This window comes from Vipera berus (assembly GCF_964194415.1).
Source record: "Vipera berus genome assembly, chromosome: Z".
NCBI lineage: Eukaryota > Metazoa > Chordata > Lepidosauria > Squamata > Viperidae > Vipera > Vipera berus.
The window spans coordinates 17,700,588-17,716,721 of record NC_138205.1 but is presented as its reverse complement, the minus strand read 5'-3'; the positions used below and the strand labels follow the sequence as shown (position 1 = coordinate 17,716,721).

Genomic DNA, 16,134 nt, shown 5'->3' with positions numbered 1-16,134 from the left:
TCAATGGGAACTACTGAAAACATTTCGATTTAAGAGAAGCTGAGTTTGTTGCTCTATCCCATTTTCCTGTCCTGTCTCTTTGGCCAAACCGCGGGGCGCTTGCAACAATCAAAAGAATTCCATAGTATCGGAAAGTCTTTCTAATCCGTTCGGTTTTAATATGATGCGCATGCGCACTACAGCTTAATTTCGCCTTGTTTGGACCGGCGAAAGACGACTGCAGTTCCTCCTCCGCGCACGCGGGATTCTATAGAATCCTCCCCGGCGTCATTCTAACTCCCGCCCCCAACAGTCGTTTCCAACTGCCCTGTTGAACGCTCCAGCGTTCGAAAAGAGGCACTGGCAGCTCTCCCGACCATTCAGGCTTCGAGTTCTCTCAAGCGCTTTCCCCCCCTCCCTCCACGGGCACGTGACGAGATCGAAAAGGCGGGAAAAGCTTCATTCCCTCACTTTCCCCAAGGGGTAAGTGAGGAAAGAGGGGGCTCCCAAGATGTTCTAGGATGATCAGGAAAATGTAAAGCGCTGAGTCCTTCATTTCTGAGTAGGCTTTATTGTGCAGCCCCTTACAATGTTTGAGCTTCTTAGCTTTCTCCCATCTGCCATTTTCAAGATGTGTTGTCCCTATTCATGTGTAGAGAATAAAGTAGGGATTCCTCCAGGCTGAGGAAAGAAGACTAAATTAAAAAAAAATATATGTAGCCATAGTTGAATATTGAAAAACACAAAACAATATAATTACTATGAGGGAGCAACTTATTTTAATACATTTAATGGCATTTTAAGTGGATCCTTAAGGAATCAGGCTACAGTTTTCCTTTTCCCTTATTTTATTCTAGCAGCACAAAAACAGTGCCTAGATTAAAATTACCCAGCAAGTTTGACTGAGCAGAGATTAATTTGAGCTTTTAGCTTTCTTCCATCTGCCATATTCATGTGTAGAGAATAAAGTAGGGATTGAGAATTGAAGCCAACTCCAGGCTGAGGAAAGGAGACTAAATTAAAAAATAAGGGACACAGTTTGGGTTCTTTGTTACAATACTTTCTTCAAGGCAAAGAATATATGTAGCCATAGTGAGGAACACAAAACAGTATAATTACCATGAGGGAGCAACTTACTTTAATATATTTAATTGCATTTTAAGTGGATCCTTCTTAAGAAATCAGAGGCTACAGTTTTCCTTTTCCCTTATTTTATTCTAGCAGCACAAAAACAGTACCTAGATTAAAATTGCCCAACAAGTTTGACTGAGCAGAGATTCAGTCCAGATCCTCTGCGCTAACACTGTAGCCATTGCTTTTCAGTGGTTCTCAGGTAGGAAAAGAAATCAAAGGAATAGGTTGAGGGCTGCATTTAAACATGGAATTTAAAATAATAGATCAATTTCTTATTTGCTGTACAGAAGTAAATCTGTACAACCAAATAGGTAAGTTATTTCTCTGAAGGGAGTAACTCAAGACATTTGAATAGTAAAACTTTTTTGTATATAATTTTTTCAGACAAAATTAATCAGATTTGAAATATTTACCATGAAATTAGATTCTGAGAACAAAATGAAAAGGCATACTACGTAAATAACACCTTTTGAGCAGTATTTGATTGTGCTCCATCACTGGGGTGCTGACTGATGTTAGCCCTGTTTTCCACTAAGAAATTTAAATATGAGCTGAAAAATGATATTTAACTATGCACTCAAAAAAACTCATCATCTAACTGAAGCTCTGAAGCTTATCTTGGAGTGATGGTAACAAAAGTGTAGCTGCCTAAATAAAATTATATTGTAAAACTCATATATCAGAAGTATGGCTATCACTCACTAAATGCTATCTTAAAAGATAATGGAAAATTCTATACAGTGCTTCAAATATTTCATAATCACAATTTTGTTGGCTGCCTTTCACATGCCTAGTAGCCTAAGACTTGTCAGGCTGTGCTAAGGCAGAAACAGCACTCTGAAAAAACAACTCTATATTCTTTTTTTAAATGTTCAGTTTTGGTAGATGCAATCCTAGCAATATTTGTATTATCTTCTTAAAATCCAGATGTTTGTCAGCTTCAATTTACAGCAAGTTTCCAGATTCAACTTTGTTCTAATGATAAAAAGACAACTACAGGATGAGAAAAACGACTTCAGTCTTGCGGGACCTTTCAGACCATGACATGGTGCACTTCTTCATACAACCTCAGATTGTTGCTAGAACACTAGCAGGGGTGAGACAAAATAACAGTACTTAATCATGGCTTCTATATTTGGGATCACATATAGTCTCTGAAGCAGTTTTAACTTCAGAATTCTTTCATAGTGTTCTACAATTATAATTAGGAATCAAAAAGAGGCTATGACAACATACATTATTAGATTAGGTTGTACTATATAAGCAATAAACACAATGTTTTTATTCTCAAATATAATCCAGTCCTTTGCTTTATAAACAGGTAAATAACCTGTCACCCATTGGGTCATTTCAGAGATATTTCCTTACTAAAACAAGAAACAGAATGGTCAAGGGTAGGCAGAAAAGAAGTGAGAGTGGGAGCAGCTTCTGACTTCCTGCTAGCTTCTTCATTGACTTTCCTTCTAGGAAGCTGACCCGCCTGCCTTCTAGTTTTCCTAGCATTTGGGTCCACATCCCAAATTCTATTATCTGAATAATAATTACATATGTCTTATACTATTTTCACTTAGTGTAATCATTTTGTATACAAATGTGACTACCTCACTTCCGTACTACAGTACTTGTAAAATAAGGTTTGTTATTTTGGTTTTTTAATTAACGATCAAGCTATTAAGTTCAAAGCCACAAATGATGATTTGAATAAGATTAATGTCTGATGAAATATCTTAAATATAGAGAACATTAAAGCGCAAGATGCTAACAAATTCCTATCAAATCTATGGAGATCTTCAAGGGTTAGCCTTGACATATATACCAAAGGCATGTAAGCTGCATGCAGTCTGTTCTTGCATATGAGTATTGTTCAACATGGGCTCAAGTCTCCAATTTCCTGAGTTATTCACAAGCTTTTTATTGAGTTGCTTGTCTTGAGAAAGAGATGAGATAATTATGTGCCTCTGTGTCCATAGAAAATTCAGATGAATAGCAGCTTGGTGGACTACTTGGAAAATTATTTTCCACCATTGTTTTTCTTCCTTGTTTTAGCTGTGCTATAGACAGTATGTATATCCTTTGGGGCAGAGGTAATGCTCTGACCCTCACAGATAAAAACGGTTTCCCTGCTCCTTATGTTGGCTGTAGAAGAAGTGAATGATCAGGTTGATTTTTCCTGTCTGTCATTGCAGATTCAAAAGAATGTTTGGATTAGTTACAAGAGTTGATTGCAAAAAATGTATTCCATGTAATGCACATAGTATTCAAACATTTGTATTTAACATGTCCATTTCTTTCTCTTGCCTCAGGTGTTCTCTCTGGTAATATTTGCCTCCTTGGTGGCTGAAGGATATCAAAACTTGACAACCTCTTCCCAGCTACATTGTATTTTTAATGATAATGGGGCAGCCTGCTGCTTTGGCATCACAGTTGGTGTACTTTCCTTTCTCCAGTGTCTCCTCTTTTTAGGCTGTGATGTCTATGATACTTGCATTACTAATCACAAGTTCAAGTATGCTATCCTTGTACTGGATGTTACTTTCTCTAGTGAGTAACTTTTTTGTTATTTTGAAAATAATCATAGTGTTAAATTTCAATATTTAACAATAAGTAGCAGATAGCTGATGCCTGAGAACCCCAATATTCTAAATATTTATAAATCTTATCAAAATTGTTCTCATATTTTCTCACTCCTATACTATCCCTCCAGATAACAAGCAATTACAGTCGTGATGTCTCCCAACCACCTCTCCCCCTTGAAATCACAAGTTCTATCAACATGAAAATGTCAACCTTATTTTACAATCCAACTGCTGTTAGATTTGATCTACTTTTGACCATGTTGTGATTATACTATTGCTGATCTTCCATGTGAATCTATCCAGCTATTGAAATTTGTTTCAGAGGCCCTTCTTTGGGTTCCTTTATTATTTGTATTGACAATAAGCAGTGATGAAAATGGACACATTTCTAGGCTTTGTACCTTGTTTCCAGGCAAAATAAGTTCTCTTCCATGCGGATCTTCTATAAAAAAAATCAAAAACTTTGGGGCCCACTGTAATTATTTTATTGCTGTTTGTTGCCTTTATTGTTTTTAATATGTCTGATAATTATATATAGAGTTCTTTGAGAAGCTAAAGGCTTTTTCTTAATGAGGCAACGGTACAGAGTCAATAATTGTGGAAAGAAGAGATAGAAACTGTTTTGCTCTGCCCACTTTGCAGTTTTAGGGCACTTTATTTTTTTATCTTGTTTTCTGCTCTTTTAGCTATTTCACACTGCTTTCTTTTTCTCCCCCCAAAATGTATGACCTTATGATAGTTTATTTATTGACCTGACTGATGGTGTACACTTTCTTATTAATATTTACAAAGGATTAACTACATTATTTAGATTATAAGACCTAGCTCCCTAGAGAAGTCTCTAGTGTTGGGAAAGGTGGAAGGAAAGAGAAGAAGAGGATGACCAGCAGTAAGCTGGATGGACTCAATCATCAGTCGGGTGCACTGATGAAACACTTTAAAGACCATATTAGGGACTGACCACTATGGACATTTTTTTAATATGGTTGCTAAGAGTCAACAACCTGGATCACCATACAGTTTGCTCATTACTTAATGACCAGTTGCTTAACATTTGAAGTTATAAGGGATTTGAAAACTACTTTTGATCCATCCTTGAAGTTCGGACTGCCACACCCCCTCCTTGTGTCACATTTCAGGTGCTTGGCAACCAGCTCAGAATTAGACCAGTTACAGCGTTCCACAAACACATGAGTGCAATTTGCAATGTTTTTTGCCATTTTCTAGCAGAAAACGGCAAAAAATGCCCATTAGATATGCTTGATTCACTTAATGATTATGTGGGGTTTTTTTTAACAATCACTTGATTTGCTTAACAGCCACAGTACTCACTTAACAACCATTGTAAAACCAGTTGTGAAATTGAGTCAGGTCACATGGTAATTTTCTTAACAACTGCAACAACTTATGACTAGAATTCTGGGCTCAGTTGTGGTTGTAAGTTGAGGACTACCTGTAATCACTTTTTTAAATATGTATACTATATATCTTTCACTATTACACTATCTTTTACACTAAGGAGTTGTTCTGGGGCTGGATAGTGAAGAGCAGTACACTTATTAAATCTGTACCACTAAGTGATATATTATCTTCATTTTTAGAACAGAAAATGTTTCAAAAATAGATTACAGATCCTGATTCAATTCCTTAATAGGAGGATGAGTTGACAGTAGTCCTTTATATAATATCTTTATGAATGAACCCAAACTTTTCATAAAGTATTTTCTTATGTAAAGAATATAGTTCAGCTTCTATCAATCAAATCATATTTAAATCTTATTTAAATAATTTTAGAATAATTTATTCCAAAATTATTTTAATATGTGCTGGTTTGAAACTGAAACAAAGCTATTGTTGCACAAGTCCAAATTATAAGAGTTAAAGAATCCTCAAACTAACATAAAAAAATCTAATATCCAATACATTTTAAGTACTGGTGGTCTAGAAGTGTCCTTATACAGGATATGACAAGGAATTTTAAAAAATGAAAATACTGTTTTTTTTCCAGATACAGCAGTGGGTCTCACAGGGCTTATGTTAACATACAACTTATTTGTTTGTGTCTCATTCTTAGTCGTCTTCTTTCCTCAGTGACATGGACATGCCTGTGGTTTATTGGATTCTGTATCCTAGCCAATCAGTGGAACCGGTCAACTCACTCCTACCTGCTGGGAACTAGTGCTGCACGGGCTAGCATTGCCTTTGCCTTCCTTTCTGTTCCATGCTGGGTGAGTCAGTCAAGTACATCCATTATTATTTCAGAATGAGTCTGCCATGGAAGCAGAGTACATCCCTGCAGAGTATCATTAGCCACAAAGATAATTTCACCTTATTAAAGCCAAATGAACTGCCTTAAGGAAGCATATATCATTAAATCAGATGATAAACACCATAATGGAAGGTGTTTACTTTTCAATGAAATTATTTTTTAAATTGTAAATGTTTGGTTCAGCATGCAAAATATATGTATTTGATCCATTTCTTAAATGTACTGCTACAATGTACATTTCAAAAGAATGTATCTGACTGAGCTAAATCAAACTAAGGCTCCTATGTAACATTTAGATTTGGAGTGGTTGCCAAATAGACAATATATTATAAACCTAATTATCTTATGATTCCGCAGATACCACTGAACTACAATTTTGTAGCAGCCTTCACTAGAATGGCTGATTATTAATAGAGAAGGGAGATGGGAGTTGTAGTTAAGTGACATTTAGAACACCACAGGTTCTGTACCCCTGCACTATTCTCAGATTTTGTCAGAAGCTTACACAAGATACCTCATGTTTGTGTATTGAAATAATATACATTTTCTGTTACTATTTGCTTTCTGCTGTTTCTGTATCTTCCATTGTTTGTTGGCTTTCCTTGTAATTTTGTGTACTACCATACTTAGATGTCCCTGGTGATCTCTGAGCTTCATTGTTTTCTTGCAGATGTTTCATTATCAAACTAGGGAACATTGTCAGTGCTGATAATGAATAAAAACAAACTCAGAGAGCACCAAAGACCCCACAGTTCAACCCTGAGCTACAATATTCTCTTTTATTGGAATCATACCCAGGTCACCTGTTTCCTGCAAAGATTGCTTCCAGGGCATAAATAATTTTGCATTACCATGAAATGGGCCCTTAATTCCTTTAGACTGGTAATTAAAGTTGATGGTTCTTATTGAAGACATCAAACTGACCTACACTAAGCTAATTTTCTGGGATGTTAGTATTTTAAGTATAGAAATACAACAAAGAGGAAAATATGCCTCCTTTCTGTTTCAAAACTTTAAAGTTACAATCTGGTTTCTTTAATTTCTGGGAATGAGAAAACTAGCCCAGGAATGAGTTCTGAAGCAGGTTTATTCCTTCATTTGTTATGGAACTGGGTGACTCACATTTCCCATCAAAAATATAGAATAAATCAGGAGGAGTCTTAATGTACAAGCAATGGTAGTACTCATTTACAAACTTGGCACAGAAGAAAGTCAAGCAATTCAGAACTCAGGCTAGTCCATGAATGATGTTCTTTAACTCAGGCAGACCAAACCGTTAACATACATTTTACATCCAGCAGGGACCATATTGGTAACAACTTACTTGACCTTCTGCCAAGCTCAGAGCATTTTAATTTCCGCTGCTTACTCTGCCAGTTTACTAAGTACATTTTGCAGAAAGTACACCTTTGATCAAAGTCTTAAAGACTGTAGAGAAATTGCAGATTTTTTGTTAGTTTCCCTCAGTTATGAAGAGAGATGATCCCAATTAACAGGAAATTAATGAATTGAGACAGAACTTTGTAGAAGCAATGAGGATCTTTCTTCTGCAAGTTGTGCTTTTCTGAGTACTTTATAATTTTATCACCAATTTAACCAGATGGATTGTTATGCTTTCATAGTTTCCTGGATTCCTTAGAGCCCTTTTAAAAGCTTGGTGGTAATAAACTGCTTTCCAAAAGTTGAGTATAAGGGTAGTATAAGGGTCAAGATTGTAAAAAATTTACCCGTGTCTAAAAAAATTACCCCCAAAGAAGATGACCCTGAATTGTAAGATACTCCAAGGAAGAGTACACTGAAATAAACAAGTACAGGAAAAATCCTATCATATATCACACTCAAAAAAGGGGAAGAATTGATACAAAACAGAATTAATACAAATTTAATTAATGGCTGCTGATTATATTTTTTTTCTGTTCAATCATGTCTGATTCTCAGAGACTACCTGGACAAGTCCCTGCAGTTTTCTTGTTGCACTTTCCCCCCCCCCCCCAAAAGTGGCTTGCCACTGCTCCCTAGGGCTGAGAGAAAGTGACTGGCCCAAGGTCACCCAGTTGGCTTTGTGCCTAAGCCAGATTAGAACTCAACAGTTTTCCAGTTTCTAGCTTGGTGCCTTAACCACTACACCAAACTGGCTCTTGATTTAAAATTAATTGCCTGTAAAATAAGATACCCAATTTATTTTTAAAATATCAATCATCTGCATCTATCTATCACATTCTACTCCATCTGAGGAGAAATGATAAAAAAGAAGGAACCCTCCCCACCTCATGCTAGAATGAAGGTGGGGAAAGACTAAGGAATAGATGTATGGGGAATGTAAGGAAAGAAAAAGGGGAAAATAAAACTGGAGATGAAGTTTAGGTTTAGGTTTAGGTTTTATTTAATTTGTATACCGCCCTTCTCCCTAGGGACTCAGGGCGGTTCACAGGGCATATATAAATAACAATACAAAAGTTAAAAAAGATTAAACCAATGCCCAGTTAAAAAAAACAATAATACAATACTAAGAACAACAATTTAAAACCCATATTCCCCCATCAGGCCAGACCAGCTAATTCAAATAAGTGGGTCTTCAGGCCGCGACGGAAGGTTCGGAGGTCTGATGACATCCGGAGCTCCACCGGCAGTTCATTCCATAATGCCGGAGCGCCCACAGAGAAGGCCCTCCCCCTGGGGGCCACCAGTCGGCATTCCCTGACCGGAGGCACCCTGAGGAGGCCCTCTCTGTGGGAACGCACAGGGCGGAGGGGAGTTGACGCCGGCAGCAGGTGGTCCCTGAGGTAACCCGGACCCATGCCATGTAAGGACTTAAAGATCATAACCAAGACCTTGAACCTCACCCGGAAGACAACTGGTAACCAATGCAGCTCGCGGAGCAAAGGTGTAACATGGGAGTACCGGGAAACTCCCAAGACAACTCTCGCGGCCGCATTCTGTACCAGTTGGAGCCTCCGAGTGGTCTTCAAGGGAAGCCCCATGTAGAGAGCATTACAGTAGTCAAGGCGAGAGGTCACGAGCGCATGAGTGACCGTACACAGGGCATCCCGGTCCAGATAGGGCCGCAACTGGCGCACCAGGCGAACCTGGGCGAAAGCCCCCCTAGTCACGGCCACTATATGATCTTCCAGGGTAAGCCGTGAATCTAGGAGGACTCCCAAGTTGCGAGCCCTATCCACGGGGGGTAAGAGCTCACCCCCCATAGAAAGAGATGGAACATTTTGAATGTCCCGGGATGCCGGAATGCACAGCCACTCAGTCTTGTCAGGGTTGAGTTGAAGTCTGTTCCTCCCCATCCAGACCCGAACCGCCTCCAGGCAACGGGACATCACAGCGAGGGCATCACTGGGGTGGTTTGGGGTCGAAAAGAAAAGTTGGGTATCATCGGCATATTGATGATACCCAACTCCAAAACCACGAATGATCTCACCCAGCGGTTTCATGTAGATGTTGAACAGGAGAGGCGAGAGAACCGACCCCTGAGGCACTCCACAAACGAGAGACCTAGGGGCCGATCTCTGCCCCCCTGCCAACACCGACTGCGAGCGTCCCAGGAGATAGGAGGAGAACCACTGAAGAACTGTGCCTCCCACTCCCAATCCCCTGAGACGCCGCAGCAAGATACCATGGTCGATGGTATCGAAAGCCGCCGAGAGGTCTAATAGGACTAGGACAGAGGAATATCCCCTGTCCCGAGCCCTCCAGAGATCATTCACCAGAGCGACCAATGCCGTCTCCGTGCTGTACCCGGGCCTGAAACCCGATTGGTAGGGGTCCAGATAATCCGCTTCATCCAGGACCAGAGGGAGCTGATGCGCCACCACACTCTCGAAACCTTCGCAAGAAAGCGAAGGTTGGAGACTGGACGAAAGTTGTTCAATACAGCTGGGTCCAAGGCAGGCTTCTTGAGGAGAGGTCTCACCACCGCCTCCTTCAAGACGGTGGGGAAATAACCCTCACTCAAGGAAGCAGATATAACCGCCTGGAGCCAGCCTCGTGTCCTCTCCCTAGCTGCATAAACCAGCCAGGAAGGGCACGGGTCCAACAAACATGTGGAGGAGCTCAGCCTCCCCATAATCCTGTCCACTTCATCAGGGGTCACAGAATCAAACTCTTCCCAGGTAACATTGACAAGACCGCCCGTGTCCTGATCGCCTGACTCTGCCCAGTTGGAGTCCAAACCGGTCCGAATCCGAGCGATTTTATCCGACAGATGTTGACTAAATTCCTCGGCACGACCCTGCAAGGGATCCTCCCTCACCTCCTGATTAAGAAGTGAGCGAGTCACCCTAAACAGGGCGGCCGGGCGATTATCTGCGGACGCGATGAGGGTGGAGAAGTAATTACACCTCGCCACCTCGCCAGTGACGGGAAGAGATAATTGAAAAAGAAAGGAAAGAGAAAGTTCAAGATTTAGGCATTACTAAAAGCAGGCAAACAATCTATTAATTTTTAGGAATATTAATTAGGAATATTTCAAATAATCAGTCACCAGTGCCTTTCAGTAACAATGGTATGAGTCATTGTAGCTTCTGCTCATTTGTTTAATAGTAATATGGAAAAACCCCTTTCCGATTTACAGATAATTTTTTGGAGAAAAGTATAGTTTTATTGGGTAAATAGAATTAATCCTTTTTCCCAATACCACTACCTCAGCTAAAACTCCCTTAAATCTGTTTAGTTGAATTTATGCATGAATAAGACCACTTTTCTTAGCAAACCATCTAAGAGTCCCTACAGCTTAGCATTTTTCTTCCCAGACCTTACAATTACATTCTCCCACCTTCTCCTGAATTCTTAAGCATTATCTTGCAGCCTTTTAAGACAAAGAATGATATAGTAGTCTCTACTCTACTATGTGTCCCAAATATGGATTATTAAAAGCCTCTTTCCTTGATAATACATTGACAGGTCTACCATTCAGCACAATGGAATATTATTTTAAAAATATTGCACTGCCTACAGAATGTATGGATTTCTGACTGATATGGGAAGAAAATTATTTTTTCAAGATGCAGTTCTTGGGACAACACCAAACATACAAATAGTTATTACCACTTTAAGCAAGCAAGATTTAACATATGGTAGATCAAGCATTTCTAGGTCCATATTTGGGTGTGGTGCTGCTTGTCTGTTGTACATACACCCTGAATGTGAAACTGTATAGTTTGTGTGTCATTGGCCAGAAAGTATTCAGACCACTTCAGTAGTTCATTCTACCTTCTACTGTGAGAGGGATCTAGTGGACAATCACTTAAATATGAGCCAGCAGTGTACTGCAGCTGCCACAAAAAGGCCAAAACAGTTCTAGGTTGCATCAACAGAGGGATAGAATCAAGATCATGTGAAGTGTTAATACCACTTTACAATGCCTTGGTAAGGCCACACTTGGAATACTGCATCCAGTTTTGGTCACCACAATGTTAAAAAAGATGTTGAGGCTCTAGAAAAAGTGCAGAGAAGAGCAACAAAGATGATTAGGGGACTGGAGGCTAAAACATATAAAGACTGGTTGCTGGAAATGGGTATGTCTAGTTTAATGAAGAGAAGGACTAGGGGTGACATCTCAGGGGTTGCCACAAAGAAGAGGGAGTCAAGCTATTCTCCAAGCGCCTGAAGGCAGCACAAAGAGCAACGGATGGAAACTAACCAAAGAGAGAAGCAACCTAGAACTAAGGAGAAACTTCCTGACAAAACAATTAATCAGTGGAACAACCTGCCTCCAGAAGTCGTGAATGTTCCAACACTGGAAGTTTTTAAGAGATTGGACAACCATTTGTCTGAAATAGTACAGGATTTCTTGCCTGAGCAAGGGGTTGGACTAGAAGATCTCCAAGGTCCCTTCCAACTCTGTTATTCTATAATTCTCAGAGACTCATAATAACTCAGAAACAGAATCATTGCCCAGAAAAGTTACATAATCACTCAGCTGGTGCATTTCTGTAGCTCTCTTAAAACGTAAACCTTTTCAGGAGTCTTTTTCATCAGATTTGGGTCATTGAGATTCTTTTCCCCAAAGTTTGCTAATTTCATCACAAGAATCTCAGTATAAATTGGTTGGAATTGAAAAAAATATTAATACCTATTTTTTAATATTCAATTAAGGGCAAACCCTGTTTCAGCCCAGATATCTGATCAAGTCCACTTAAATATTAATAGGAAACATATTCCCAGTTCCTAATGCACTAAGTTGGTTGGACTGAGCAAGGGCCTATTTTGAACCATCAGCAGAACATGTGCAAGATTTAAGAGCAGTCCAGAATGGTGTGTGTTCTACCTATATGATAAAAAGGAATGGAATATCCACCAAGTGTTCATTTGGGAATTCAGTGATTTATCATAGTAGTTGTTAATGTTAATGTTTCTTTAATAAGCAGCTGCTAGGCTAACAGGTCTTATCTCTATATCCAAAGCAAGGAAAATGAAATATTTTATCATTCCATGGCCTCAGGAATATATATTTTTTTCTCTTTTTTATAACAAGTTTTATTAGTTTTCCAATTTAACACACAAATATTTAGAAAGCATCGTGGTGACTGGGTAATCAATAGTTCAATAAAAAAATTAGTACATATCTCAGGTTACATTATCAAAAATTGCTTCTCTATTTCCCTTAACATTTAATATAACATACCTAAACTAGTAAATTTCTAACCATAACAAGCTCAGTTAAAGCATTTATCACTCTATTCTTACTTATACATATCCATGTCCTCTTTTTAAATTTTACCTAATTCTTAGTTTTTAGTTACAGTATTCCAGTTTAGCCTTTAACATCCATAATAACATCCATAACCCAAATTTCCTTTATTTCACTACAAAAGAGTTATAATATCTAGAGTACACATAATACATACATGAATATATTCTGATTTTGTTTCATAAACATTTTCTATTTCTCAACCTAGTACATTACACCTTACTAGTAGAGTAACCTTTAGGGTCTCTCTAGTAGATCATTTTTAAACCTAACTCTACCTTTCTTTTTCTGCCAACCAGGTTTCCATACTAAAGCCTTTAAGTTATTAGATAGGTCTCCCTTGATTCTGGTATATGTTACTTGAATCAAAGGGGACCATCTAATCATCAATTTTCCAAGAAATTTTTTTCTGGTTTAGGTAAAAAGTCATATCCAATTTTATAGATATTATTTGGTTGTCTAGGTTTTGAATAGGCTGTCCTTGTTGATCTTTAGCATCCTCTGTTTGGGTATTATTTTCTTCCGTTTCTGTTACTTTTTGGGTTGTAGATTCTTTAGTTGCAATCAAGATTTGGTTGTTAAAGTTTTCAGTATGTTGTTGTTCCTTAAGGTCCTCTGTCTTAGTGTTGATTTCTTCTGCTTTTATTGTTTTCTGAGTTGTAAGTTCTTTAGTTGGAATCTGGGTTTCAGTTTGTAGTTTCAAGCTAGCGCCTTTATCTTTCAGCCTGGAATTAATTATTTCAGTAGCTTCAAGGATTTTTCAAGTATAAGCTTATAGTCAATTGAAGTTTGTAGCTGGTCCCCCTCCATTTCTAGAATAATTGTAGCTAGTGCTTTAGTGGAGGCTAATTTTTAAGACAAAAGATATTGAATGTTCACCTCCACAGTTCTTAGAAGCCAATTTCACCTCCTAGCTGTTCCAGCTTTTTATCTTTAGATAGTACCAAGGAGAGATCTAAGTTGTAAACAAATCTTGTTTGCCAGGGATATTCACTTGCTGTACCAAGCTTGGCCACAAGATGATGTCCCCAATAGTATTTAAAATCCTTTTCAAAAAAGGGCTAGGCTTTTATCCAATTTAGGTTCTTTGTCTTTTTTTTATCAAGTAAATAAAATAAGTTCCTGTGAAAGTAGGAACTTTTGAGGTTGCCAAATATAAGAAGGATGTAAGTCCAATTATTTAGTTAAATTTTTCAGGGTTTTATTACCCCTAGTAATCAAACGCCGCTATTTTAGAGGGTGGGGAAAAAAAGTTTCCTTTCCCTCTCTCCTCACAGGGGGATGCAGTTTCAAAAAGCTTTTTACAGGAAAAATAATACTTGGGATAAAGAGAAGGGAGAGCTCACCGAGTTCCTCCACAGTGCTTTCAAGTGCTTAGCTGTAAGTTTGGCCTTGGCTGGAAACGGCGTTAGTGATGGGTCATGGGAGTGGCCGATCTTTTCTCCATCGGTCCGAAGAGCTGCTCCGGATCAAATGGAAGGGCTACCGCCCTTCTGCGATCAATCGGAAGGTCCTCTTCCCCGCTCGTTGCCCCTCCAAGATGACTTTCGACCCCTTTCAAGGGTCCCCCGGCGAGAGAAAACCAGACAGCGGGAGGAGCTGCATTTCCACCAGCGACGCGATCCAGAACCGGAAGCCAGGAATATATATTTTTTTCTTAAGGACTCCAGTTAGTTTTACTGCTCTGCAAGATACAGTTGTAAAGAGCACTTGTAATTTTAGTGGTTCCAAATAATTAGTGGCCAAGGAAAATTTGATCTTAGATCTATCTATAACAGGACCGTACTTCCTATCTACAGTATTACAAAGGACCTCCTTGGGCTTTAGTTTTTCACTGAAATCCAGCATGACTGTGACCATATACAGTACGTGACTCTTGAGAATATAAGCATATAGTCATTGATACTATTTTGATACGTAGACTTCATAACAGAGTATATGAATTAGAGACTTTTATCGTATAATGTAGGGGGGGGGAAAGGTTGGGCTCAATCCAGACTAAAGTCAAAGATGTTCTTGCTTTCCTCAAAGGATCAGGTCCTCCAATTTAAAGCGATAGATGCTATTGCATTTTCCCCTCTCTAATCCTCTACTAGCCTAGCTGCTTAATCTTAAAGCTAATATTTTTTGAGACACAGTACCCTGCTAAAAATCCCAATTGTTGATGGGAATTTGTCCTGGAATTTACAAAAATCTGCAAATATTCAATCAATATTTTGATACTATTTTAAATTCTATGGCTTCACTTTACTCAGTTTCTCTGAATGTTTGCTGGTTCAGGAAGCACACATATTTAGTAGGGGAAAACGATTGCCTGTATTTGATATTTATGGTATCTTAAAACCATATTTGGATATTTGTGGCTTGTAGATATTTGTATTTGTAGTTTTATCCAAATATTGTCCTGCATTGCAAGTGGGAAGAATAGTTAATTTGTAGATATTTCTGTTCACTGCAGAAAACATACATATCACATTAAGGATCCAATACTTGTTTTCTCAGTTTTCTCCTAAAAATCCTATTCCGAAAAGTTTTCTCTTTTTCAATTCGTTATTTGAAGATGATTAAACTCAGTATATTTCACTTATTTCTGTTGGAAACAAAGTGGTTGTTGCAAAACAGCTGAAAGAATATATTACGTATCAAGCTAAATACATCCATCATTCCATAAACCTTCTTTACATTATTTTAGAAAGGCTAATATTTTATGCATTATACCATATTTAGTAATATTACCCTACATCACCCAAGACAAGATCAAATTTCTTATCATAATAGAAGACTACAGATATCTGACTTGACACCGCTTCTCTTCCATAGGGATACCTAGCCTATCTGGCAGTGAAAAACCTGTGGGCTGAGCCACCTGTGCCGTATAAGCGGACGCTGGATGAAGGATCTGTTGCTCTAACCACCCTTTCTACACCCACCAACACCTCTCTTCCCAATAATATGGGGTTCCCTGAAAATGTGGGTGCAGCTTCCTACCCATCCACTCCTGTACCCCATCGACTAACCTTAATGAATACCGATGACTAGGCAGTTATTTGTCCCTGTAGCAAATAAACATTTTACTAAAAAAAAACACCAAAATGTCTGAAGTTGATTTTACTGAAGCAAAGCAAAAATAAAGATGGATGGAAAAGCAATTTGTAAGCACAATATAACAAGTGGTCATTGTATGTAATAATAATACACAAAAGCCTGAATGTTTATCTTCTAGATACTTCTGTCTTTCTTGGGACGGCATACATACTGATTTGTTTATCCCTTAAAGCCAAATTAAGGCTCATGTATTGGGACCTGTGTCTTAAAATGCTAAAAGTTCATCATGCAGGAGGAAAAAATAATATATGTGGAGTTGACAGGGTATTGTGCTATATTTTCAGGAATAGATATAGCACTGTGCAGGTATTATACTTAAAAACCTGTTTTAAGACATAAAAGCAAGCATGTAGGAAGAGACTAATATTTTC

General features: G+C 38.5%; 1 protein-coding gene across 1 annotated transcript; it reads left to right on the top strand.

The window, feature by feature from the left end:
* Positions 1-2,113: 2,113 nt before the first annotated feature.
* Positions 2,114-15,824, top strand: LOC308678484 (synaptogyrin-4-like; the record flags this gene model as incomplete). The annotated part of the gene is made up of 4 exons (XM_081345695.1): positions 2,114-2,209; positions 3,417-3,654; positions 5,781-5,917; positions 15,479-15,824. 4 exons carry the CDS (start codon positions 2,114-2,116, stop codon positions 15,695-15,697), a joined length of 690 nt encoding a protein of 229 aa, XP_081201821.1. The 3' UTR covers positions 15,698-15,824.
* Between the last annotated feature and the right edge of the window lie 310 nt (positions 15,825-16,134).